This window comes from Vombatus ursinus, unplaced genomic scaffold, assembly GCF_900497805.2.
Source record: "Vombatus ursinus unplaced genomic scaffold, bare-nosed wombat genome assembly UNPS02014802.1, whole genome shotgun sequence".
NCBI classification, from domain to species: Eukaryota; Metazoa; Chordata; class Mammalia; order Diprotodontia; family Vombatidae; genus Vombatus; species Vombatus ursinus.
In genome coordinates this window covers 17,041,836-17,069,211 of record NW_020954580.1, presented here as the reverse complement: position 1 = coordinate 17,069,211, position 27,376 = coordinate 17,041,836, and the positions used below count along the sequence as shown (strand labels likewise).

The 27,376-nt window shown below is 39.7% G+C and overlaps 1 protein-coding gene across 1 annotated transcript; it reads right to left on the bottom strand.

The window, feature by feature from the left end:
- Positions 1 to 27,376, bottom strand: IDH1 (isocitrate dehydrogenase (NADP(+)) 1, cytosolic). Its single transcript, XM_027873668.1, has 9 exons — positions 27,261 to 27,376; positions 23,185 to 23,322; positions 19,278 to 19,569; positions 16,402 to 16,507; positions 11,843 to 12,020; positions 9,349 to 9,500; positions 3,857 to 3,997; positions 2,962 to 3,124; positions 1 to 945 (listed from the first exon to the last, which is right to left on the bottom strand). The coding sequence occupies exons 2-9, from the start codon at positions 23,304 to 23,306 to the stop codon at positions 855 to 857; spliced, it is 1,245 nt and encodes a 414-aa protein (XP_027729469.1). The 5' UTR covers positions 23,307 to 23,322; positions 27,261 to 27,376; the 3' UTR covers positions 1 to 854.

Below are 27,376 nucleotides of genomic sequence, written 5' to 3'. Positions count from 1 at the left end.
TTACTAGGACTTAAATTTTAATTCAAAATTACATTACAGTTCAGACAAAGACCAGGGTGAAATTAGTGTTTAACAATAATTCTAAAACATCCATAGTTATACAAAAGAAATAAACAGGCCTGCAGGGGTCCAAAAAAGCAGCTTGTTTTATTGCACCTGGGTGAAATATGCCATTTTTTGGTAGCATAATACTTATTGCACCACATAAGGAAAGGAGGGCAATCTGCAAGTCACCATTGTTCTAAAATACTAACTCATGTGGGCCCTGTTTAAAAAAAAATTACATCTCTAAACATTCAACAAAAGCTCTTTAAAGAAGCTTCTTAACATGTCTACCTTACAGTCATGCTTTCATTCCTGATTCATATAGAAATTCACTTTGTCAAGTCTACTTTTCACATGATGCAATATATGCTAACACCAGAACCATTCAGTGACCTGGTCCACAAACAGGCCAGGAAGGGAGGAACTTTGGGTCTTATTTATAACTGATTTTACAACATAGTACCATGGCTGCCACATTTCTCCTTTCGTATGAAATACTCCTGATTTTGGTCATCTACTTCTGGGGACAAGGAAAAATGACAGTGAGGATAATAACAACAAAAAAATCGGTAAGAAAGTAATTTCTTGGCTGCTATATAAAAAAGGTCTCCTGTCACATTAAATGTGGTGGGTAAACTGGAAGGAGCCATATAAAAAAGTTTGTAAACTCATAGAAAAGATAACTTGTCATCTAGAGAAATGATGAAATTGATTTCATTTAAAACTTAAGTGTCATACAGAAAAACTGTAAACCAAAGAAACTAGTTACCCCATGGGGGGCAGCCTCTTTGTTGAGCAGAGATGCGGTATTAAAGTTTAGCCTGAGATAGTTTGGCCTTCAAGTTTTCTCCAAGTTTGTCCATAAACTCAAATGTATTCAGGTAGTCAGATCGCTTCACACTAGAGGAAAAAAAAACAAAAACATTCAATGAGACTGACTTATAAAGTGGTAATATCCTACAAGTGTAGGAGTAGGAAAATTATCCCTAGGAACAAAGCCACTGGAAAATATCTCCAATTTATCCTTCACATATTTTGTTTATACATCCTTGTATTCATGTTGCTGTGAATTCCCCAAGGGCAGGGAATATCTTTTGCCTTTCTTTGTATCCCTAGCACTTGGCAGATCAAATGCCTACTCACTACACTATTCATGGTTCTACAGAGTCAGGTCCCCAGCAACACCACTTGAGATTGGTTTATTTCCACCTGAACGCTAGACTTCTTTGCCCTTTAGGTCAAAGCACTTTATTGTCCAGCTACAGTTGAGCAAGGTAATAGTCATAACCTTGGAGTCGGAGGGACACCTCTATTTTGGCTGTCATACTCTAGCCCACCCACTACTACCCTTTCATTCACATGCCAAGAAGTTCTCACTTGCCCTTGAAATCATTGCAGGGCTTACATTTCTATCACAAGTATTGGCTCCAACACTGCAGTGGACCTGCGCCTACCCTCAAAGGCCAAGTAGGTAGTTCCTGCAATAAGTTGTTCTGTACTTCAATACAGAAGTGATAAGATGATTTTGAAAATTCATTATTGCCACTGGAAGGTAAGATTTCTTTTTTTTAAATAAAAGAGACTCAGTGGTTGGCTATTCCAATATCATTGTTGTCATCCAAACAACTTCAAGTCTGCTCTTTACAGAATGGAGTCCTGGCTATATTCCTGAGGAGGAGTCCCTAGGAGATGAGGGATGGAGACGTTTTCTCAGGAGATGAACGTGGGGCATCAGCAGAGTGCTAAGTACTATGCACTACTGTACGCATACTCTACTACTATTTATTGGCATTAATGTCAGACCCAATTAGTGAGAAGGCTGTATTCAATGAGTTATCCTGTACTTCTATTGCTTAGAAAATCTAGCAGTTTCCTCACCTGCATTTAAATGAGAGACTCAATGAGATTTTGCTAATATCCATCTCCCTATGATGCTAGATGTAATTAAATAGAATTTGGCTGCCAGATGTTTTTCAAATAAATAAAATATATGAAAATACTGCCATTGGTATTTTCCCCTTCTGGTCCTTTTCTTGACTTTACGGACAGTACACTCGCCAGTGGGAAGGCGGACTATCCCTTCGCAAGGCCTGCCTTCCCACTGGCGAGTTCATCCTGGACTCTCCATTTAGTGGGGGGACCCAGGATAATCTGCCTTTACTTCTCTCTGAGACCTGCTCATGACTCTCTGGATTTAAATCATGGATGGCCCCATCAGACACCTTCCACCTCCCCATTCTTTGTACCTGGCTCCCACATTTTTCAGCTGTTTTTTTGTGTACTGTCTTGTCCCACTAGAATGTAAGCTCCCTGAGGGCGGGAACTATCTTTCTGCTCATATTTGTACTCTCAGCATTTAGCCTGATGCACACAGTAGGCACTTAATAAATGTTTGCTTCCTTACTACCTTCCATAGTGCATTTTTTTAGTATCAACACCTCATACTCCAGGGCATCTGTCAGTTTATTAAGGTGGGTATACCCTCCAACAATACCAATTGCACCTCATTCCATGCCTGCCCATCCTGTGTAACTCTTGTCTATGCATTTCCGTAATTCCACCTCAAGGAGTCCATACAATGTGCTGGGGTTCTTCCACCCCTGTCCAGCACCTTACAGTTTAGAGAAAACTTTCACATTCATTATCTCACTGAATCTATACAAAACCATTTGAAGTAAGTAGGGCAGGCATTACCTTAGCCCCCTCCCTCCACAATTTACTGATTAAGAAACTAAGCCTCTGATTAAATGACTTATCTACAGTCACAAAGGTACGAGTGAGAGAGTCAGGATTTGGAACCATTCTGCCCTTCTATCATATAACAATTAATAAAATTCTAGTAAGCAATGTTCTGGGTCAGGTTTTGTTTCAGGAAAGGCAGCACTTCCAACAGAGAAAAGAAGAGCTCGTACTTACTTGGGTAAACCTTTAATACAGGCGGCTAAGTCCTTGGTCATGAAGCCAGACTCAATGGTCTCAACACAAACTTCTTCCAAAATTGTTGCAAATGTACTGAGCTCTGCATTGTCATCCAGTTTAGCTCGGTGAGCTAATCCTCTGGTCCAGGCAAAGATGGAGGCTGGGGAAGGAAAGAGTAAGACTTGGTAATAGAAGGGTTTAGATGTGGTATAGTTCATGGAAGCCTGAAATACTGCCTAAGAAAGATCAGATGCCAACCTTTAACATGGCTCATATGAGAGATAAACCCACACAGAACTAAACTTAAATTTCCAAATACATTATTATATGTGAGATTTCTTTTTAAGAGAGGTTTAAGATTCAACTGGAACAAGGTATCAATATTTTCCTCACTGGTAGTTGATACCGGACATCTGAGGAATATAATGAGCTGGCAGCAGTTAGTTTCTCTCCCTTACACTGTCTATACCTGTCCCTTCTCTTCAGACCACAATCTCTTTTCAGAGAGCTGACCTTGAAACTTGAATGAAAGAATACATCCACATGGCATTTAGATGCTTAGCTTCATGTTCCCTTACATACTGAATAGGAGAAGCATAATCATTAATAGTTCTTTGTGTACATATGGGTATATACATACATGCACTTATTCATTCACTCATTTATATGCTGCACCACAGAAACTGTGCCATAGAGACATGGATAATGAGTTAATGCCAAGAGCACAGCTAAAAGAGCTCTTATGATCCGGGATAAAGTCCAAAGGTTAGTATAAAGTAACACTTAAGTCAGTGATATTCTGACAACTTGGTACAAAGAATCGAGCAACAAAAAAGAACCATTTTAAGATCAGAGTTCACTCGGGTCAAAAATAGAGCAGAGGGCACCTTACCAATTGGATTGGTGGATGTCTCTTGACCTTTCTGGTGCATGCGGTAGTGACGTGTTACCGTACCATGCGCAGCTTCTGATTCCACCGTCTTGCCGTCCGGGCAGATCAGCACACTAGTCATCATTCCCAGAGACCCATAGCCTGTAAGTGATAAAGCACAAGGTGTCAAGTTCATCTGAAAATAGTATCATTGAGCCCCTGGTGGAAGAGAGGGAGGAAGGCGGGGAGAACTGGGGTAAGGATATAAAAAGACCAAAGCCAATAGTTTCTCTTGCCATGTCGATGATTGTCCTGCTAATGATATTTATAGATATGCCAAGGCTTATAGGACCATAACGGGGGCAAGCCATTTAGGCACAGCAAAAGTTAGAAGGCTCAAGAATTGTACTTTTGTGAAATGATCCAGCCTTTCTAGAGAGCAACTTGGAACTATGCCCAAAGGACTCTAAAACTGTGCATACCCTTTGAGCCAGTAATGCCACTTCTAGGTCTGTATCCCAGAGATTAAAACAGGGAGGGAGAGAAGAACCTATCTGTACAAAAAATATTTAGAGCAGCTCTTTTTGTGTTTGCTAAGAATTGGAAATTAAGGGAATGTCCATCAACTAGGGAATGGCTAACGAAGCTGTGGCATATGACTGCAATGGATGATTTCAGAAAAACTTGGAAAGACTTAAATGAATTGACACAGAGTGAAATGAGCAGAACCAGGAGAACACTGTAAACAGTAACAGCATTACTGTATGATAAACAACTGTGCATAACTTAGCTATTCTCAGCAATACAATGATGCAAGACAATCCCAAAAGACTCATGATGAAAAATGCTATCTACCTCCAGAGAACAAATTGATGGCATTAGAAAATGCATTGAATACAGACTGAAGCGTACTATTTTTCTTTCTTTCTCTTTTTTTTTGAGTTTTCTTCCACAAAATGACTAATACAGAAATGTTTTTTACGTGATTGCACATGTATAACCTAAATCAGATTGCTTACTATCAAAAGGAAGGGGGAGGGGAAAGAGACCGGGATAGAATTTGGAACTCAAAACTTAAAACTGTTCTTATGTGTAATTGGGGGAGAAATAAAATATTATAAAAAAAGAAAACATACAAGGATATTAATGGACTTTAAGCTTAATGAGTCAACGCTGTCATATGACAGCCAAAAAATTCACTGTTAGACCTCATTAAAATAAATAACACTGTTCAAAAAAAAAAATTGTACTCCTTTATTGGCATACTAATAACTGAACTAGGAACCCAGTTAACAAGAATAACTAATTAAAATAGAAAACGATGACATCTGAAAACATTGCTATTAACATCTATCTTTGAGCTAATACAACTAATTCCCCCTGATGGTCAAGAGATTTTCTGGCATAATAATATATGTATAATAATAATAATAAGATAAAAAATAAAATCTATATTATATACAAACCTTAACCCTAACCCTAACTGCGCTTTCCAGAATGGTTTTGCTCATTCACGGGTCCATCAAGAATACATCCATGTCCCTGTTTTTCCACAGTCCCTCCAGCATATGTCATTTTCCTTTTTTGTTACATTTGCTACCCTGATAAGCATGGGATAGAATCTAAGAATTATTTTAATTTGCATTTCTCTAATTATTAGTGTTTTGGAGCATTTCTTCATATGGCTATAGATAGCCCGTGTTTCTTTCCTTGAAAACTGTCTGTTAATATCTTTAGACCATTTATTAATTGGGGAATGACTCCTTTTCTTATAAAGTTGAATCAGTTTCTTTAATAATTTGGAAAAAAGACTTTTATCAGAGAAGCCTGCTGCTAAGATTTCCCTCCTTCCCAGTTGTTTCCTTTTAATTTTAGCTTTAGACTTTACTGTATTCAATAAAACATGATCGAAGAATAAATAAGATTATTGGACTAGATGGTCTTTATGGTCCCTTTCAACTCTAAATTAATGATCCTATGAATACCAGCATCTTTTAATTTCAAGTAGTGGTTATTGTTGGCACAAAATTTTGTTGTCCATCGTGGATGAGGTGTAGGATACCTTTACCCACAAATAGCCAACCCTTCTCCTTTCTGTACTACAGGACACCATTGCTTCCAGTCTAAAGCTGTCACAACATTTGGAGATGGATTCTAAAGTTAAGTCCTTATTATTGCTGGGAGAGCTTCTTAATGGCACCATAGACATCTACCTTCTACATGCTTCTCACCCATACTTTACTTAAATACTCTCCAATTTGCCATAATTATACAATTATTGCCTTGGGTAAATGGACTAATTATATTCTAAGACTTCATTTTTGAGGATCTCACTTGGCTGAGAGCGTTAAGTGGGGCTGGTGGATGGAAGCTGTTCGGAAAGTCAAATGAAAAGTTGATGACAGGTCCAAAGATTTACCTCTAAAGAGAAAGGCTACAACTTAGTTTATTCATCAGCTTGAGACTACTCTTTTACATAATCAACTTAAAGGATGCATTTTGTTTTCACATCATAGTTACTTCCAGACAGACTGTCCAGATGCTCCAACCATCTCTTGTAACAAAGGCAAAAAACTCCCAACACACTGACCCTATTTGAGAGCGTGTGCAACTTTCTGCACCCTCCATTCTTCCACCTCTCTAATTTTGGGTTTGCACATCTGTTTTTGGGACCACATTCAGCATTTAGCTTCACTTACTGGCCTATTACTGTGCACATATTTTATCCTTTCCTACTCACTTTTATCAGTTCACTTAACTCTTTCCAATTTCTAGCAATTCTTTACATTTCTCATTTCTTTTTTTCTTTTTTGGGGGGCAATTGGGGTTAAGTGACTTGCCCAGGGTCACACAGCTAGTAAGTGTCAAGTGTTTGGTCTGAGGTCGGATTTGAACTCAGGTCCTCCTGACTTCAGGGCCAGTGCTCTATCCACTTCGCCACCTATCTGCCCCTACATTTCTCATTTCTTATGGCACAATAATATTCCATTGCATTCATAAACCACAATTTATTTATTTACATCAAACTGACATTCATTTTGTTTTCTTTTTCTTTTTTTGCTACCACAAAAAGTGCTGCTATGTGTATTTTGGTATGTAGGGAGCCTGTCTCTGACCTCCTTAGGATAAACACCCAGCAGAGGTATCTCTTGGACAAACAGTATCAATGGTTTAGTGTTTTTTGTCAAATAATTCCATTATTGTTTTCCAGGATGGTCAATAGTTGGTCAGTTTATCAGTTTCTGTAACTTGGTACAGGTAAGAAACAATAGGTGGTTTCATTTACATTTCTCCTATTAATGGTGATCTGTTGATAATTCACAATTCTTCTTTTGAGAATAACTCCAGCCCTTTGACCCTTGAGAAAATAGGCCAGGAGAGGTGGTGACTTATTGAAGGTAATAAAGATGCCAGAGATTAGACCCGGCCCAAGTGTCTGATTCCAAATCTAGTTATCTTTCTACTTTTTATTCTGACTCAGTGGCTCTTGGTCTTATGTATTCAGTCCTTCATCAGAGATATCTGAATCAAAGATATTTTTCTTATTTGACAGTCTCCCTCTTTATTTTAGCTGCATTTTGTCCAGGTGAAAGCTTTAAAAATTTTAAATGTTAAATTGATGTAAATCTGTTCTCTTTTATGATCACCATTTTCTCTTGTTTAAGAATTCTGCCCCATACATAATTTAAAAAGGCATCATCTTCCATTCTCCTCTATTTTTCTTTTTTTTATTTTTTATTTTTAGGCAATTGGGGTTAAGTGACTGGCCCAGGGTCACACAGTTAAGTGTCAAGTGTCTTGTCTGAGACTGGATTTGAACTCAGGTCTTCCTGACACCAGGGCCGGTGCTCTATCCACTGTGCCACCTAGCTGCCCCATTCTCCTCTATTTTTTTTAAAATGATGTGATTAAAAGAATATTTAGTCATGTACTCGGACCTTATCATGGTGCATGATGTAAGATATTTGTCTAAATTTATTTTCCATCAAATTGCTTTCTAGTTTTCTCTGTAATTTTTGTCAATAAGGAGTTTTCCCCCTAATTGTTTATGTTCTTAGGTTTATGTATGCTGGGCTCTTGGGTTCCATTATTTCTGAGTCTAGCTTACCTAGTCTGTTTCAAAGCTAACTCCGGTAGGTTGAAGCCACTTCTACCTGCAAGCCTTCCCGAGAACATGATTCAGAATGGACTGGTGTAACTGGTGCAACATAACTAAGAGTTACTGCAGCTACAGCAAATTCAGTGGAGGAGGCAGGGTTACAAAAACATGGCCTGTGGTCACATGTGTCCCACAATACTCCCGAATGCAGCCTGAACCAGATTAAAGTGTAACTGGGAAATGTTTAACAAAATAAATAAAAATATAACAAAACAGATAATGTTATATTTTAAAACTAAGTCCATATGGAGTTTGCAGGGTTACTTTGCAATGGATTAGTGGCCCCATTTCTACTTGAGTTTGACACCAATAACTTAGACAAGATTCTTGCTACAGGTATATATGTATGTTGGGAAGGGCTGGGGAATCATATGGCAGTAGTCTAGGTCACAGGTTGACAGTGGTGTAACCCCAAGAGACTTTGGGGTAAGGTGGGCCCTGGGAGTGGGTTGCCGTGGTAAAGGAAGACTAGCTGTGTAGCTAGGGCCAAGGCACTTCAATAGCTCATTCACCTGTGCTAATTATCACTCTAATGAGGACTCAGGGATCAGCCTAAGGGGAAAAGACCTAGCTGGAATACATTTTAGTATCCTATCTTTTTTTAAAGGACCATTAGTGAATTTTGCTTTCTAGCTGTGTCACTGATATATATTTAATTCTTAGAAAATGAAAGAAAAACACTATTATCTCCTGGCTAAAAGCAAAGCACACTGAAAGCACTGGATATGTATGTATGTATGTATGCATGTGTGTATGTATGTGTGTGTAAGAGATTCCATTCTTTCTAGGTGCTTGGGGCATCGGAACTCAAACAAACAAACACCTTAGTACCACAGAAAAAAAAAAAAAGGCAGAATTGAGTTTTCATTGATTTGGTTCCCATTATTGCAATTAAATTTGTGTCCTAACTGTTAAAGTATTTTATTCCTGGCCTTTCTCTAATTAGGAATGCTCTTTTCCCATTTAAACCCTAGGTCTTAAAGGTAAAACTGAAATGCATTTTTTTTTGGGGTCTCAATGCAGAGGACCCATCAGACAGCAGTGGGGATGGTAGTGTTTTGTTGAAATGCTTCCAGACCTATACCATCACTATCTGGTGGTGGTGCTAACTCAGCAGCAAGCTAGCCAACCAAAACAATATAACTACCAGTTAAAACAATCACTGGCCTGGAATAATGCTGTTTGAAGGCTCTTTCTATCACAATGGTGGAAAGAGGATAAAGGAATGGCCTCCTCCTTCTTTTGGCCTATGACTATTTTGGGGGCCTGTCAGTATAAAATTCTTATCTATTGCCGCAGAGTCATTTAGTCTATGCACTCTGAGACCTGCCTGTCCTGTTCAGAGGCTCCTTACCTTGAGCAACAGAGTCAGACTGCACATCACCATCGTAATTCTTACAGGCCCAGACAAAGCCTCCCTCTGATTTCAGAGCTTGGGCTACCATGTCATCAATGAGTCTATGTTCATACCATATCTTCTTGGCTTCAAACTGGGGTTTGTATTGCCTAGGGAATGAGAAGGACAACAATAAATGGAAGGTTGAGTTACAGGTCCGAAGGGGAAAGTCTGTGTCTTGCTCTGAGGGAAAACTGAAAGATGCTCGAGTTAAAAAAGTCTAAATCATTGCTGTCCAATATTTCAGTTATAAAACTGAGAATGGCATTTCTGAGTTGGACCATACTATGATCAGTCCTATTCCTTTATTACATCCAACAATCTAAATTTTCCCAGGGTGTTATTTTGGCAACATGTCAATACTGAAAGGGAGAAAGTAGTCAAAATACCACTTTACTTCCTCCTAAAACCTGTTCTCAGTGACAAAGGAAAAAGACGTCAAGTCACTATAAAACGATAACACAGACACATACACAGTTTCTCTAAGTATCGTATATAAATACCCATGATTTCACAGTTAAGGAAGGCCTGTGATTCCAGCTCAAGCACTTTTCCTCCTTAGTAAAGTGGGGATAATAAAAGCCATTCTGCTAATACCATAGGGCCGTTGAGAGAATCAAATGACGTATTCACTCATTCAACAAGCATTTACTAAAGCCTGCTATGTGTAAAGTATCCTGCAAGGTGCTGGAGATAAGACAAAAATGAGACAGTTCTTGCTTTTGAGGAAAAGCTTACCTTCCATTAAGGGAAACAATATGTATACATATAAAGCAAATATAACACACAAAATAATTTTGGGGTATGCCAACAACCCAAAATTACTCTGGGGTATGGAGGATCTGGAAAGCCCTTGCAGAAGAGGTGACAGTTGGGAATTCTAAGAGGCAAAGGTGTGGAGGGAGTGAAACCCAGTACGGAAGACAAGGCAACCTGTATAAAGGCATGGCGATACAAATGTTATATTCCAGGAACAGTGAGCAGATCAGACTGGCTGAAGAGGGTAGAAAGGAGAGCAATATACAGTAAGCTTTCGAAAGGTAGGCTGGAGCCATATTGTGATGGGTTTTAAATGCCAAACAGGGAAATCTGACATTTTATCTCTGAGGCAATAGGGAGTCACTGGATTTTCTTGAGAAAGATGGTTACATAGTCAGATCTGTACTTTAGAAACACCAGTTTTGGAGCTGTGTGGAGGATAGACTACAGAAAGACTAATTAGGAGGCCAGTGCAGTGGTCCCATTAGATTGTAAGGTAATTGACAGCAGGATCTGTCTTTTGCTTTTTTTTTTTTTTTTTTTTGGTATCCCCAGTACTAAGCATGGTGCCTGGCAACTCTAATCCATTCAAATCTCAGCTCTGAACTCTTGGACTTCACTTTGGTTCTTCCTTCTCCCTCAGTTCTCATACGCAATCAGTTACTAAAGCCCACTGAGTTTTACCTCTGAAAAATGTCTTCTCCCTAACCTTTCTTCTTTCTTCCTAATACAGGTGCTCAGTAACCTATTGGAATACTGTGATAATCTCCTAGAAGGCCTTCCCATTCTAATTCCTCTTGCTTTCTGCTGCCACAATAATTCCCCCCCCCCCCCCTGCATGGATCTAGTTATGTTATGCTACTATTCAAAAATCTTCAATGATTCCTTATCACCTGAAGCAACCTCCTTTTCCAGGAATTTAAGGACCTCCATAATCTGGTACCACCCTACCTTTCAGTCTTCTTTCCTATTACCTCATTCTATATACTCTAAGCTCTATCCAAAGTGGTCTATTCTCTGCCCCCAAACACACTACGTCCTCTATTTTCCTATGCCTGGAATGCCCTTCCTCCACTGACTGTTAGTTTATTGAAATTCTACCCAATCTTTAAAGTTCAACTCAAAAGCCCACTAGAGTTCTGGATGTTCAGTCAGGAAGACCTGAATTAGAAGCCTGCTAGGATACTAGTTGGGTGACATTAGCAAGTCACTTAATCTCTCAGCCTTAGTTTCCTCATCTGTAAAATAGGGTTAACAATAGAACCTACTTCACAGGGTATTGTGAGGATCAAATGAGTTAATATATGTGAAGTGTTTCACAAACCTTAAAGCACAATATAAATGTTAGTTATTTTTATATTAAAGCCTTATTGAAACCCCATCTTTTTTTTTTAAACCTCATATATAGCTCTTTGTTTTGCAATTCTCTAATGCATTTATCTGTGTTTGTTTCTTATCTCAGCACTAGACAGAGCTCAAAAAGGGCAGGGATTGGGTTTTATCAAAATTTGGTAACACCCTGACTATGAGGAAGTAGTTACTTCATAAACATCTGATGAATGTTGTTACTGTTGAGTCCTTAAGTGACAGTGGAGGATGTCACTGTCTTTACCCCAAGGCAACAGAATATAAAGATATATTCTCTGCAAAAGGTGCTGACTTATAAAAACAGAAATAAAATTGCTCTAATTACTTGTCATATATTTCCTGAAAGATGTCTTTAAAACGCCCATCATATTTCTTCAGAATAGTGTTTTTGGTACTCATGTACAGAGGCCAGCCTTTAGACAGAGCCACTTGGAAGGAACTGTGTGCAAAATCCTTGATTGACTGGTCAAGATTGTACATTCCCATAGCAACACCACCACAATCTGTGGAGAGAAAGAACATAAGAGAATATGAAAGAATATGACAGACAGAGAGAGCAGTATAAATGAGCTGTAGCCCTGTAAAAAATGCTCCATTACTCCTAAGAACTTCCTAGTTCCTGATCATCTTCCTATTTCCTGGTCATCTGGTCAATGGCTTTCTCCAGCCAGGCTTGTGAGCGGAAGCATTCTGGATATACCACAAGCTTATAAAGCATCCAGCAGGAAGAAAGCCAATTTTCCCTAAACATAATTCTCATTTCAGTTCTCAAAGACCACCATTAGTCTCCTAGTGACAATGGGGTAGACAAAGTTGTCAAACAGAAATGCAAATGGACTCCACAGTCAAAGGCTAACTTTAATTTTTAGCCTGTCATTAGCATACCAATGTCCCTTCATATTTTTTGATGCTGGCATCATAAATCTTACCCAGTCTTTGACAAATAACAATGTTACTAGAATTGAATTAATATTCTCCATTTCCCGTGGGGTTTGGAAACCTAGTAGTTAGTGGAAATTATAGTTAGTGGCAATAACTGGACCTTGTTTCATGAAAGGTACAAATAACATTTTATACCATTTATTTCTTTAAACTTTCAAATTCAGACTCAAAATTTACTAAGTTCTTGCTGCATACTAGGCACAGAGGGGAAAGTGCCAAATTTAGATACACATGATCCCTGATGTCATAGAGCTTACATTCTAGTTGAATGATCATAAAATACGTAACTATAATATACAACTTTGTATGACAAGAAAAGGACAAAATAAAGTCTGGAAAGGTAAGACAATATGGAATTGGAGAGAGTTTGGAATGCCAGATAAAAGAATCTGAAATGTAGGCAATGGGGAATCACTGAATATTTTTGAAGAGAAATAACAATAAGAGATTATTGTTAGGCAGTTTAAAAGACTGACTAAAGTGGGGAGGGTGTTGAAGCAGTAAGACTTATTGAAAGGCTAATGTAACTGTCTGGCCTGGTGGTAATAAGGCTCTTGTCCTACAAAAGTAGTAACAGGAATAGTGGTGCTGTCTACTTACTCAACACCTGTTGGATAAGAAATGAAGGAAAGGGAAGAGTCAAAGATAATAACAGCTAGGATTCATATGCCACTTTCAGGTTTGCAAATATTACCTCGTTTTATCCCCCAAATACACTTTACAAACATTATTTCATCGTATCCTCACAATAATCCTGTGAGGTAGTCAGTCATGAAATATTTATTAAGCACTGGGCCTAGAATTAGGAACATCTGAGTTCAAATGTGACCTCAGACACTTACTAGCTGTGTGACCCTGGGCAAGCCATTTAACCTTTTGCCTTAATCCACTGGGAAAGGAAATGGCAAACCACTCTAACAGCTTTGCCAAGAAAACCTCATGGACAGTATTGGTATGCTATGGTCTACGGGGTCACAAAGAGTTGGACAGGACTGAGTGACTAAACAACAGCGTGCTAGGCATTGTACTACGCCTGGGGATATAAAGAAAGTTAAAAGACAGTCCTTGCCCCAAAGAGCTCACAATCTAATGGGGGAGACAAATAATTATATACAAACAAGGGACATACAGGATAAGTTGGATCAGCTCCATTTTATTAACGAGGAAACTAAAGCAAAGGTTAGGAGGATTACTCAGGGTTATTCAGCAGAGGCTAGATTTGAGTTGGGATCTTCCTGTCTCCAAGTCTAAAACTCTATTTACTAAACCAACAAGGTTCTGAACATGGGAGATCAGATAAACAGTAGAGGTAGACGAGGGAGTCGGGGAAGACCTTGGTTCATATCCTTCCTCAGTTATTGCCCAGTGGGCAGGCACTCAGCCAAACAAGCATTAATTAAGCATTTATTAAGTGCTGGGAACTGAACACACATTTGAATGGGGTGGACAAAGTGGAAATAGCTAGGCAAAGGGGCAGCTGGATGGCATAGTGGATAAAGCACTGGCCCTGCAGTCAGGAAGACCTGAGTTCAAATCTAGCTTCAGACTTACTAGCTGTGTGACATTGGGCCGTCACTCAACCCCGATTGCCTCAAAAAAAGAGAAAAGAATAGAGATAACTAGGCACATATGGAAGCATAGATGGAAGGGGTGATCTCAGGAGGAAGGGACCCAAAACAGAGGGATGGGATTTGAACTGAGTCGTGAAGGAAGGCAGGGAAGCCAGGTTACAAAGGTGAAGATGGCAAGCCTGTGACTCCATGAGCCTCACTTTCCTCAGGGGGCAATATACAAAGTGGATTTAATAATACCTGGAATTTCTCTATTACAAAGTTATTGTGAGATTCAAATGAGATAATGTGTGCACGGTGCTTTGCAAACCTGAAAACACCATATAAATATCAGCTATTAGTAAGAGGACCATGGACAGAAGATAGAAGAGATTTAGGGAGAATAGATAGTAAATCCAGTTTTAGGACATATTTACTTTGAGATGCTCGTGGCATCCTACTGCTTCTGTTTAGCTTCTCAAGGCCTATGCAACTTGGTCCCAACCTGTCTTTTCAGCCTTAATGATCATTATTCCTCCTCCTGGACTCTGCCATTTTGCCAAATGGGCCTTCATTTTTTTCTTCATCCATGACACTCATCTCTGTATCTTCACTGGCCACACTCCATGGCTGGAATGTACTCTCTTTTCCTGTGCCTCAGAATCCCTCTCTTCCTTTAGGATTAAACTCAAGCACCATCTTCTATCTGAAGCCTTTCGTGATCACCCCTCCACACTTCTAATGTCCCTTCTCTCCCTTCCAAACTACCTTTTGCTTAACTAACTTACACAGGGTGTCCCAAAAGTCTTGGTGCAGCTTGATAGCATTTTTGGGATACCTTATCATTTTTATTTATTGACATTATGTTTATGCTATACGTTTTAAATAAGTATTTCTTGTCTCCCCCATTCGAACATAAACTAATTCTCTTTCTTTTGTGGCAAAGAATTGAAAATTGAGGGGTACTCATCAATTGGGAAATAGATGAACAAATGATGATCTATGAATGTAATGGAGTATTATTGTGCCATAAGAAATTATGAGAGGGGGCAGCCAGGTGGTACAGCGGATACACCAGCAGCTCTGGAGTCAGGATCTGCCTCAGACACTTACTAGCTGTGTGATCATGGGCAAGTCACTTAACCCCAACTGTACCGCCCCCCCCCCCAAAAAAAAACCACAAAGAAAAAAAGAAATAATGAGAGGGCTAGGTTCAGAGAAACCTGGGAAGACTTGTATGAATTGAGACAGAGTGAAGTGATCAGAACTTGGAGAACAACAATAACAACACTGTAAAAATGAACAATTCTGAAAAACTTAAGAACTCTGATCAACACAATGACCAACCATGACTCCAGAGGAGTGACGGATGATAAAGCCTGCTACCCACACCTCCTGATAGAGGTGATAGACTCAGGGTGCAGGATGAGATATATTGTTTTGGACATGAACAGCATAGAAATTTGCTTTTCTTGATTATGCATAATTGTAACATGGATTTTGCTTTTCTTTTCCTTTTTTTCAATGGTGGAGGCAAGGAAAGAAAATAAATGCTTGTTAATTGAAAAGATGAATTTAATTTAAAAAAGAATGTAAGTTCGTTATAAGTAGTAACTGTTTATTCTTTGTACTTGTATCTCTCGTGCCTAGAACAGTTCCTGGGACATAGTAGACACCTAGTAAATCCTTACTGATTGATTCATAAGAGAAATAAGGTCCTAGATGAACAAATCTGGTCAACACATATTTGTATTTTGTCTGATCCTTGCCACTTGTGAACTTTGGAGTAAGAGGAATAGACTGTACTTTGGACTTACATGGATTAATGTGTCTCTTACCTGTTTGAACAATTCATAAAACTGAGGCAAAACCCAGCTTTTGTCACTCTGTCTCAGACCCTCATCTCTCTAAGACACAGACACAGACAGACAGACACACCAGAGACACAGACATACACAGCCCCCCCCCCCCCCCCCCCCCCGCCCCAAGTAAAATCATCTACCTGCCCACAGACACCTCAGTCAATCAACTTATACTAGTTAAGGATTTAATGTGTGCTGATCTAGATGCTGGTGATACAAAGACAAAAACAAAAGGGTCTCTGCCCTCAAGAAGCTTATATTCTATCATGAGAGGGAACATATACATATATAAATACATGAAAATAATATACAAACACAAAAGTTTGTACTTCATATAGATGTGATGCACAGGATGGATTTTCTGTCCTACAAATATTAATACAAACATTAACTTGTTGATATAATTGACCCTACAAGGTTTACAAGTTGTATCACATAATGAATTTTTACATAACCAACGACACAATCAGAACTAACCTTAATTTTTTTAAAAAAAGTATTATCATTTCCTATTGAGGTGTTGTACCTACCTTCAAAATTATGGACCAAGTATGCCACTGTTTTGCCCCCATCACTTGGTGTATAGGTTATCTCCACTTTTCCAGGCCCAGGAACTACAAAGTCAGTTGCTCTGTACTATTTAAGAGAGATTACAGGGTCTGAGAGAATTTAATTCAACAAGCCCCAAATGAAAATACTATAATTTGAATTCCTGAGAATTATCATAGAATATTGAGTGGGTAGGATGTTCATGTTCCTTAAATGTGATCATTTTATAACAGATAAACTGAGGGCCAGAAAGGTGACATGCTTGAAAGCTAGTTGGTGGCACCATTACATCGCCACTAGTAAACATTTTCTGAGCACTTATTATGTACAAAGCACTATCCAGTCCCTGCCCTCAAGAAGCTTACACTTCATTAGGGGAGAAGATATGTACTCATGAAAGAATGACCAACAATATAAGGCAGTATACGAGCGCCAAATGAATGGTATTGAAAAGAGGCACTCACAGACATTCAGAGGAGGGAGGAGTAGTCCACGTTTGTAAAAGGTGAAGTGGTACATAAATGTCCTGATAATACTGGGAGGCAAAGAGGACTGTCTTCACTTTTTACACATGGGGAAACCAAGGCTCAAAAAGCTTAAGCGATCTGTTTATACAGTTAATCAGTGGTAGAACTGACTTGAACTTTGACCTTCTGACTCTAAATGATAATGATAGCTAACATTTAGACTGTGCTTTAAGGCTGGCAAAGTGCTTTAGGTATATTAACCCACTTGATCTTCAGAACAACCCTGGGAGGTAATTTTGTCCCCTCATTTTAGAGATGAGGAAACTGAGGCACTGGGAGGTTAAGTGATTTGTCCAGGGTCACACATCTAGTAAGAATTTGAGGCAGGATTTGAACTCAGTTCTTCCTGGCTCTGAGTCCTGAATTCTGTCCACTGAGCCTAACAGTTATCCAAATCTAGGGATCTTTCCATCATATCAGCTTGCCTCTTACACCACGGACCAGAGTGGATAGGCAAGGTTTCTTGGAAAAAGATGGTGTCTGAGCACATTTGTATCAGACAGTTCAATATCAACACGAGGAATCTGTTGCCTGAGCCAATAGTGGTAGAATAATCTGGTGCTACTTCTAGGGTCTTACCACAGGTTTCCCAAGGACACCAAGGGGCCTGTGGGACATAATAGAGAGGACACTAGTCTGGGAATAGGGAGGCCTATATCTGAGTTCTGGCTCAGCCATTCAATATCTATGAAACTGCAGGCAAGTAACCTCCTTAGGCATCAGTTTCCTCACTTGCAAAATGGGGATAATATTTATATTTATACAGTGTGCTTCACAAGGTAGTTATAAAGAAAACCACTTCCTATATGGTACCGTACAAACTTGAGCTGCTGTTTCAAGGAGAACTGCCCCCAAGCAGTCCTCCTTAGTGGTTCTGGGCAGCTAGAGAGACAGTCCTGGAGTGACAGATGACAGGTTTCAAAAGGAACCGGCCATAACTGTTTATTTAGGGGTGAAACAACCTTTCACAGGGTCTCTTTCCTAGAAATTCTAGAGAAAACAAGGAAGAATCAAGTGTTGTAGAATTGTCACCCCACTAATGACAATTACTGAATACCACCCTCTAGAGCTATCATGAGGTTTAATGCATTTCACAAATATTTATCCTTTCTGACATTCTCCAATGGAAAAACTGAGGCAGAAGAACTTGGCTCACATCTGCACGTTTTAAGTGATTCTTGATTTAATCTGTGATTCCCCTGGATAAAGTGCTGAACCTGAAGGAAGAATCATTTTCCTGAGTTCAAATCCAACCTCAGACACTTACTAGCTGTGTGACCCTGGGCAATTCACTTAACCCTGTTTACCTCAATTTCCTCATCTGTAAAAGAAGCTGGAGAAGGAATGGTAAACCACTCCAGTATCTTTGCCAAGAAAACCCCAAATGGGCTCATAAAGAGTCAGACTGAATAACAAAGTAAAATGATCTCCCACATAATTATGTTGTAAGAATGTCCTTCTTCATATACGAAGACATGGCCTAATTTGTTTTGATCTGTTTCTCTGTGGGGAGGGATGCTCTGCACTGATCCATCCACATCTCTCTTGCCTGGTGCCTCTTGTGAGTTACATAGCTCACAAGCTACACCATGACTGGCCAGGGTTAAAGAGGGAAGCTGTGGTCATGGAACAGAAGGATGTTAATCCATCCCATGCAGGGACTAAATCAGTACAGCAGGCCCTTTCAGTACAGATCTCGACCTTGACAACTGTTAACTACGAAGTATTTTACTGGCTGGTCTTTAAACCTAACTAAGCCAACAACCTACCTTATTTCAAAGTCTAAAACTCCAGTTTTGTCACAGGACTTGGCTTTTGCTTAGTTTGTGCTCTCTGTTTAATTTGGCAGTGGGCCCATTCTTGCAGAAAGAACAACAATGAAATTGTTTCTAAGCAAGAGTGTGCTTTCAAACTGTTGGGTAATCTATGCAGGAGGGGAACAATTTAAAAATTACCTTGATAAAAGAAACCTCTTAACCTCTTAACCTTTCAGGCTGAAAGGTTAAGATTATAAGAGTGTACATGTACATCTAGCTCTGAGACCCCATTCTCTCTTCTATTCCTGTTTAAGAAACTGAGGTGGTCATAAGGAAAAACTGAAAAAGAGAAACACAGGAGGCACTGAGGTGGCACAGTGGATAGAGCACTAGCCCTGGAGTGAGGAGGACCTGAGTTCAAAGCTGACCTCAGACAGTATAGGGCAAGTCACTTAACCTTGATTGCCTCCAAAAGAGAGAGGGGCAGGCAGATAAGCTATGCTTAGAATTTTTTTCTGTGCTTCTAAAGACAAAGAGACTACGCAAAAATGAAATTATCCCAAAGCTACTTACTTGATCCCCGTAAGCATGACGGCCTATGACGATTGGTTTGACCCAGCCATTCACAAGCCGGGGGATGTTTTTGCAGATGATTGCTTCCCTGAAAACTGTACCACCCAGGATATTTCGGATAGTCCCATTTGGCGATTTCCACATTTTCTTCAATTTGAATTCCTCAACTCTCTTCTCATCAGGGGTAATGGTAGCACACTTGATGCCCACATTATATTTCTTAATAGCTTCTGCAGCGTCAACGGTGACCTGGTCATCTGTTGCATCCCGATTCTCTATCCCTAAGTCATAGCTTGGGACAGAAGTGGGGGCAAGGATGAAATGCAGGACAGAAATTTCAGATGAACCCTTGAATTACTGATGCCAATTCAATTCAATTAAGCATTTATTACAAGCACTTACATAACATTATTTAGGAGCTGGACAAAAGAAAAAAATAAATAGTACCTGTCCCTTAAGGACCTTACATACTAGAAGGCAGTTTCTACTTAGTAAAGTGAAAGAGATGTGTATTTTACTCCATCATTTTGCATTTAGGAGCAATTAATTATGAGACCTATTAGGCTGCAACGTCAGTATAACCTAAAAGTGACCAACCACGAAGCATTGAACTTTGAGTAGGCTTTGCATAATGGGAAGCAATTAACAGAATTAAAAAAAAAAAGATTTTCTTTTTACCCTCTCTCTATACAGATACCAAAAAAAATTCCCAAAACCAAAGAGAGCCGTAATTATGATTATTAAATGCTTTTAATAGTATTTTAATTTTTAAAATGAGTGGGGAAAAGGTAAGCCATGCTGGCATATTATTTTTAAAGTAGTGAACATTTTCCATGAGGAAGTTATTGCACAAATGTAGATATCTGTTAGTCAACTGAAGTCCATGACCTTTTCCCCAGTTCTTGAGTAATTTCCTTTCGTTCTGGAGACTGCTATGAGGCTCTTCTATTGGATTTGTAACTGCCAAGGCCTCTCTGCAAAGATTTGGAGTGGCACAGTCTATATACTATACCCACCCACTGAGTTAGGGGTTCTGTCATCATTTAAAAGACATTGAGTGGGTCTTCTGCTGAAAATACCAAAAGATGACTAGGCCAGGCAATGCTTAAAAGATAAAGCTAACTGGTTACAGAGGAGCTGTCTAAAGTGAATGAAATCAATAATAAAAACAGATCGCCATTCACTTTTCTCTTTAAGGAAACAGTTTTGGAATTCCTTCTTTGGCCTCTAGCATACCACTCTAGCTTTCACACATTCCTGTTCTTGAATGCTTCAATTGGCCACCCATGTACACAAGAGACACTTTTTGAGCAACTTTTCAAAAGAAAATATTTTCAAGACTTTTCAAAGCATCTCCCAGCTCTAAATCTATGATTCAATTAATACTGGGCAAGAGGGACAACACATCCTCTTATCGTTTTGAGTTAAAAGCAGCCTATTTACAATTTCATCTCATGAATTAATGAAATACATTCTATTTTACTTAGTTATGAACTAAAATCATTTAGTTTAAAATTCTGTATCCTAAGTATGGCTCTCACCTGAGTGCTCTAACCTCAAGTAAGCCAGTAGAATTTAGTTTATTCTCTTATGTGGGATTTAGGTAAGAAATCAGAAGTCAGTTGAATAAAATGTGACAAATCACCATGAGGCAGTAGCTTTTTAATTAAACAAAAAAAAGATATTTTGATAACAAATATCTTTAGGTCTGCAAAAATTTGAAGTTCATACACATTGACCTACCTTTCCCGGCCCTTCTCATTATACTTGTTGCCCCAGACTACTTTCCATGTCACTACTCAGGTAGATGACTTGGCATAAAACATGTTATTGAAAACATTTAGGACCAGAAAAGGAGGTATTCCGGTGGTCGTGTAGTGAGAATAATCATCTGAGAGACAGAGTCCAAGTGGTGCTTTGTTACCACTGGATTAGTAAAGGAATACCTTTCAGGATGTTGGCAGTATCTTCTTTGGAAAATTTATGAAGTCAAGGTGGTGAAGCACAACTTTAATCCCTGCTATAGGGAAGGCTGAGGTTGGTGGATTGCTTGAGCTGAGGGCTTCTGGGATGAAACAAGGCTAAAGCCCATCTGGTATCCACACTAAGCCTATCAACAATGTGGTGAGCCTTAAAACCAGAAAGCTACCAGGATACTTAAGGAAGGGCAAACAGGCCAGATAGGAAACAGGTCAAAGGTCCTCTGTTAATCAGGGTGAGATGAGGTCCTTGAGTGGCTGCCTGATACACTTTCAGCCCACATTAAGATGGGATTGTTGTTTAGTCATGTCCAATTTTTTGTGACCCTGTGGACATGCCAATGATGTCCATGGAGTTTTCTTGGCAGAGATAATGGAGTGGTTTGCCATTTCCTTCTCCAGTGGATTAAAACAAACAGACAGATTAAGTGACTTGCCTGGGATCACACAAGCTAGTAAGTGTCTAAGGTAGGATTTGAGCTCAGGTCTTCGGACTCCAGACCTACTCTCTCCACTGAGCCACTTAGCTGCCTAAGATGGAAAGACAGCCTCAAAAGATAATGAAAAACACCCCAAAAAAATTTATTTGAAAAAAGAAAGTCAATAGGCAAAGAAAAATGTTTCTGTGTAGCTCCCTCAGAAATTTCACATGAAAGAGAGTTTACTAATTCTCTTTTAAAGCTATTAGAAGGGTTTTTTTTTAAAACAGCCTGAGGCCTATATAATTAGCCTGGATATGTAGGCATTTGCTCATTTTCACGTTACAACATAAAACTGTCAGTATCTTGCAAAACAGTAGACATTATAATAGTGCCTACTTGCAGAATGAATAAAACACACATACACATACACGCACACACACAAATCAAATGGGTACCCAAGAGCCTTCCTGATTAGTGACTAGACTAAAATAAAAATTATAACTAATAATCACTTGACTGAAATAACATTGTTCAATTGTGGTAATGTTTACTATGCTCTCAAGAGGGAAAAGGATGATTGCTGCTCAACAAATATTTATTAAATGTCTACTCCATACTGTGCTGGGGAGATACAAAGTTCAGATAAACCATGGCATCTGCCTTCATGGTGCTTATACTCCAGTAAGAAGATCAAATAACCATAATACAAGAGTAGACAAGTACAAAGTACTATGTAAAATCCAAGGAGATCATTATATGAGGGGTGGGGAAGGGAAGGGCATAACTGACGAGATGATCTTTTTTAAAGAATGTTTAGGGATTTAAAGTGGGTGAGGGGAGTGTGGGCAGCGAGGGAGAGTGAGGCATTCCAGGAACAAGGAACAACAGGCTAGGAGGTGGGAAAATATAAGACTTTATCAGTTCATGGTCACTCTCAGTTACAAGATGGCATAAGGCGGGAAGGGAAAAGAAAGGAAGGTTAAAATAAATTCTACTGGGAATTTAATAGTAGAGTGACCAAAAATGCAACTAGTGGTGACAAAATGTCTTATAAAAATACATTTGATTTCACTGTTTCATTTGCCATGTCATTTTCCTCTAAGGGGAGTAAAAGAAGCAAACATTCTAAAACATAAGCCATTGTTCCTTAAAAAAAAAAAAAGATAAATCATTCTAGCTAGAGCTACTTACATATAAAAACATCTCACATCAACAGCGTCCTAGAAAGAGCTAATTTTCCCCTTCATAGTTAGTCACCTATCACCCTCATTTTTATAACACAAACAGGAACTCTAGAGAGGAGTTGTCCATTCTTATGTCAAGGTGACCCTTCCAATAAAGTTTGAGATCTGTCCATATCTACCCCACCAGAAAAAAACAAAACAGAACAACTTGCCATCAGAATTTTAGACAGCAATGCTAGAACAGAAACCCTGGCCTAATACTGGAAACATTTAGTTGTGCATCCTCTGATTCAGTCACCCACCAGGCAAGATAATGAATTACCTGTGTAGATCCAAATTCACATATGGCAAAATGAGTTTTTCCTTAATCAGTTCCCAAATGACTCGAGTCATCTCATCTCCTTGCATTTCCACCACAGAACCGCCATTGATTTTTTTGGACATGTTGCTTTCAATATATCTTTAAAAAGAAAAGAATAAGCAATTTCCAAGGATAAATTTCATTACAAAATGTAAAAATGACAAAAACATATTATGTCTTTTATTTAGAGACCAACTCAAAATGACATCTTTTTAAAAATAGAAATATTATTGTAAACATAGCATTAGGTTGGCACAGTATGGTACAATGAATTGAGTACTAGGCTTGAAAGATCTGCGTTCAAATACTGTCTCTAACAGTTACTAGATTATATATATTTTATATATGCATATATATGTGTATGTGTATATATACACATATATTCATATTGCCTCTTAAGTTTCACGTGTATGTGTGTAAAGTTCCCCACGCAGATGAATTCATAAAATAAAATCAAGTTGAAATGGTACACAACTGTTTCTTAAAACATATGGGCCTGAAAAAAAGTCTTTAAGCCCGGGTTTTCATGGTTCATAGGATCACAGATGGGCCTTTACAGGTGATGTGTTTTATCCTTTCCCATATGAAGAAGAAACTACAGCCCAAAGATAAATTCTGACTTGCCTATGCTCACACCACCGGGAATAGGTGGCGAACCCAGGAGGTGGGCCTAGGTCTTCTGATTCCAAAACCTGTACTTGGTCCACTGCTACCTTTTAAAAAATAAAGTACAACTCAGCTCCCAAAGATAAAGGATGTATTTCTCTACTCATCTATACTCAGTGGAAGTATTCAGATGGCAGGGAAGAGATCTTAACAATTCTTAAAAGGCTCCAAATCAGGAACCAGGATAAAAAGAATGAATTGAATAAAAAAAAATACAATTAAATAAACCACTAGGGGCAGCTAGGTGACACAGTAGATAGAGTACTGGCCCCGGAATCAGGAGGACCTGAGTTCAAATCCAGCCTCAGACACTCACTAGCTGTGTGAACTTGTTTAAGCAAGTCACTTAAACCTGATTGCCTCTCCTCCCCCACCCAAAAAAAATTTAACCACCAAACAAAGAAGAAATGGCCACATTTTCAGTATGAGGTATGAGGTAGAGGGGTGGGAGACAAGGAGGGAGAAGAGTAGAAGATAGTTGTTTTTTTTCCTATGAATTGGTCATAATGAGCAATTATCAACTCTGAATTTTCTACCTCTAAAAATTACTTCTAATAACATAATAAGTACTAGCAGTATTTTTAAAAATAATTTTAATTTCCACTTAGCATCCCACTTTTATGTTTGTCCTGACTTGAAAATTAAAAAAATTAACAATACTCTTCCTTAGCCCATTTAAAGGACTATGGTCTTTGACCCAATACCTATTTCACAACAGTAATGACTAGGCAATTTTTCTTAAACAACTGGCACAGTTAATAGTGAGGTAGAGTTTCTAGCTATTTGGGGTATTTTTAAGTTCATTGTTTCCTTCTCAATAAAAATAGTTCTCTCTCTCTCTCTCTGCAATAATCTTTTTCCACTCCCCTAATGCCGGATTGAAACATTTTAAGTTTCTTTTACTTAGTTCAGTATAGGGGACCAGCCTCAGTTAGGAAGACCTGACCTCAAATTAAATTTCTGAAACATACTGACTGTGAGACAGTGGACTTTAACAAACTTCTTGATGCTCAGTCAAGAATTTCTCTGACAGTAAATTACAGAGAAGGCGCCCCACCCACTTGCAGTGATACAGAAGAGCTTCCTACCTGGGAATTGCTTATGGAAAATATCCTAGATCCTATCTGTATATTTTACATGACCTTCTCTCAAACTTTTGCTGCCTTTATTTTTATTTTAACTATGAAGGAATATATAGTTCTGAAACAAACCATTACACACTATGTTTCATTTAGATTACAGTACCAGGAATGTCATGCTATCATTCATTGACATTTCAAGTGCTTCTCAAATAAATAATACTTTTCTGGTAACAACCCCAGCAATCTCATTCAACATTTGGATAAAATGTCCCCAGTTCTCCTTATAGGCCTAACACTATGTAAATACAACATTTAATTTAATCATCCTAAAACTACTTGCTGTCTTCAATATAGTTTACATCTGGTCAGAGGAATAAGGAATTCCATCTGGGCAGTCCCTGCAGGGCCTCTCCTCTTGGTTTCCTGTCTCCTCCCCAGCCCAGGGTAAAGAAAGACTCCTTTCCAAGTCCTACAAATGCTAAACAGCTGATATTCTAACTAGGATAAATTCCAATCTCAGGACACACTAGCGCAGTTTCAGAAAAATCAACCTGGAATTACCAAGCAGTTTTGAGAGAAGAGTCACTATGTATTGCTATCCCCTTTCATGCTATTTTCAGAAGGGGAAATTTGGTTCAAGGCCTTCCCTTTCCGTAACTGTCAGTGTTTCAGAATGAAAACTGTCCATTTTATGAAGCAATTTCAGGCAAAAGAGAGATAGGAAGCGGACCTGTGATTTCACTGTCTTAAGGACTATTCCCTCAGCCAGTGTCTTCTCTGCAACTTAGTCTTACTGCCTAGAGCAGGCCAAGGGGCAGGGAGGGAACTGCCCAGGGTCAAACAGCCAAGATGGGTCACAAGACGGCTTTGAGGCTACTTTTCTATTCACTATCTACCTTCACTGCCTCTCTCAGGCGAAATACTTGTAAGACAGGAACACACGCAAAAATCTCCGAAATGTTGAAGTGCTCATTTACTTCCATCTCACCACTGGCCCTGCCCTTCAGCAATTCATTTCAAAGGCAAACAAATAAATTACACAATTATCTAAAGAACTCTTAGTCACAGGATTAACCATCGAGCCCTTTTTTTTCTGTCCCAGAACCTCAAGAAGGTTCTCCACTAGGCGATGGAAAGCGCTCCCTTCACATCATTTGGGATGACAGCCACCTCACCAATGGCATCACCGGCGTGGTGTTGGAGCAGTGAGAACTGAGGACCAGCAGTCCGGGAGAGATATCTGATTGCAAACCTCTGTCTGTCACTTATTATATGTGACCTCCCGGCCTCAGTTTCCTCATCTGTAAGATGGGAAGAGCGCTGATCCTCTCAGAGTTGAAAGGATCAAATGGGATAAAGCCCTTTACAAGACCTTAAAGTTTACTGAGTGAACTGTTACCCCAACATCTTAGTTCCCACAGATTTATCCAAAAGGATTCCTCCCCTCCACGCCATCCCCACCAACGAAAGATTTAAAAACAAAGACAAAAACCACTCACTCCAGAGAGGGAAAAAAATAGCCCCAAAACCCCACCGAAGATAAAATGGTAATGAAAATGGTAACGACCAGCTCACAAGACCCTCGTCAAGATCAGGTTAAGTTTCTAAGTGTGGACCTGCTAGCTTTAGCTGGATTCGAGTCAAACTTCATCTGGGGTGGGCAAAGGGCACCTGGGAGCCCCCGAAGCACTTTTCGGTTAAAGGTGAAGAGGAACACGAATGTCTCTTGGTGCGTACTTGTGGCCCCGGGCGTGTGCCCGTGCTAACGATAAGGAACGTTCTCTCACCTAGGGAAGTGCGGGGAGTGCGGGGGGGGGGGGGGTTGGCTCGTGTGGTTTAGTGAGTCCCGAAAGTGTCCCCAATGTGCCCAGGTCTCCCGGCCGGCCGTCACATGCTTCTGTGTCCCCAGCCATTAGCACAGTGCCTCGCACTTAGTAGGCGCCTGACACAGTGCCTTGCATATAATAGGCGCTTAATGTGTTTACTGCCTGCTTGACAAGTTGCAAAAAAGAGGTGCTAGGCAAGCGCTGGCTCAGTTCCTCATTCCTGGACGAGCGGGGGTGGGGTGGAGTGGGGGGTGGCCTCCCTCCACCCCCGGCTCCAACCGCTCTAAGGCTCTAAGGGTGCCCTAGGACCTTTAAACAGGAGAGGCCTGGAGGGGGAGGGGCGGGGTGGCAGGGTATCTGCTCCCCAGCTCCGCCCAGAGTAAAGCGAAACCCTCTCAGTCACCGCATCCACCGCCCCCCCCCAAGCCGCAGGAAGCAGGGGCCCCAGCTGACGCCCCGTTACCTGCAGCCGGGCGAGGGCCAAGGAGAGGAAGCGCCGGATGGCTCACGCTCACGCTCAGCGCCGGGGCTGCAGGTTACTGCTCGGGCCGCCGCCTGCCCGAACGCCGAGGAAGACAC

What these genes read in the sequence shown, in the direction of transcription:
- IDH1 (XM_027873668.1), bottom strand. Translation starts at nt 23,306, where the DNA reads ATGTCCAAAAAAATCAATGGCGGTTCTGTGGTGGAAATGCAAGGAGAT. An exon ending in GTCATGCTTACGGGGATCAA is followed by an intron (nt 16,508 to 19,277) that starts GTAAGTAGCTTT and finishes TCTCTTAAATAG; the next exon opens with TACAGAGCAACTGACTTTGT. An exon ending in GTCTGACTCTGTTGCTCAAG is followed by an intron (nt 3,998 to 9,348) that starts GTAAGGAGCCTC and finishes TATCACTTACAG; the next exon opens with GCTATGGGTCTCTGGGAATG.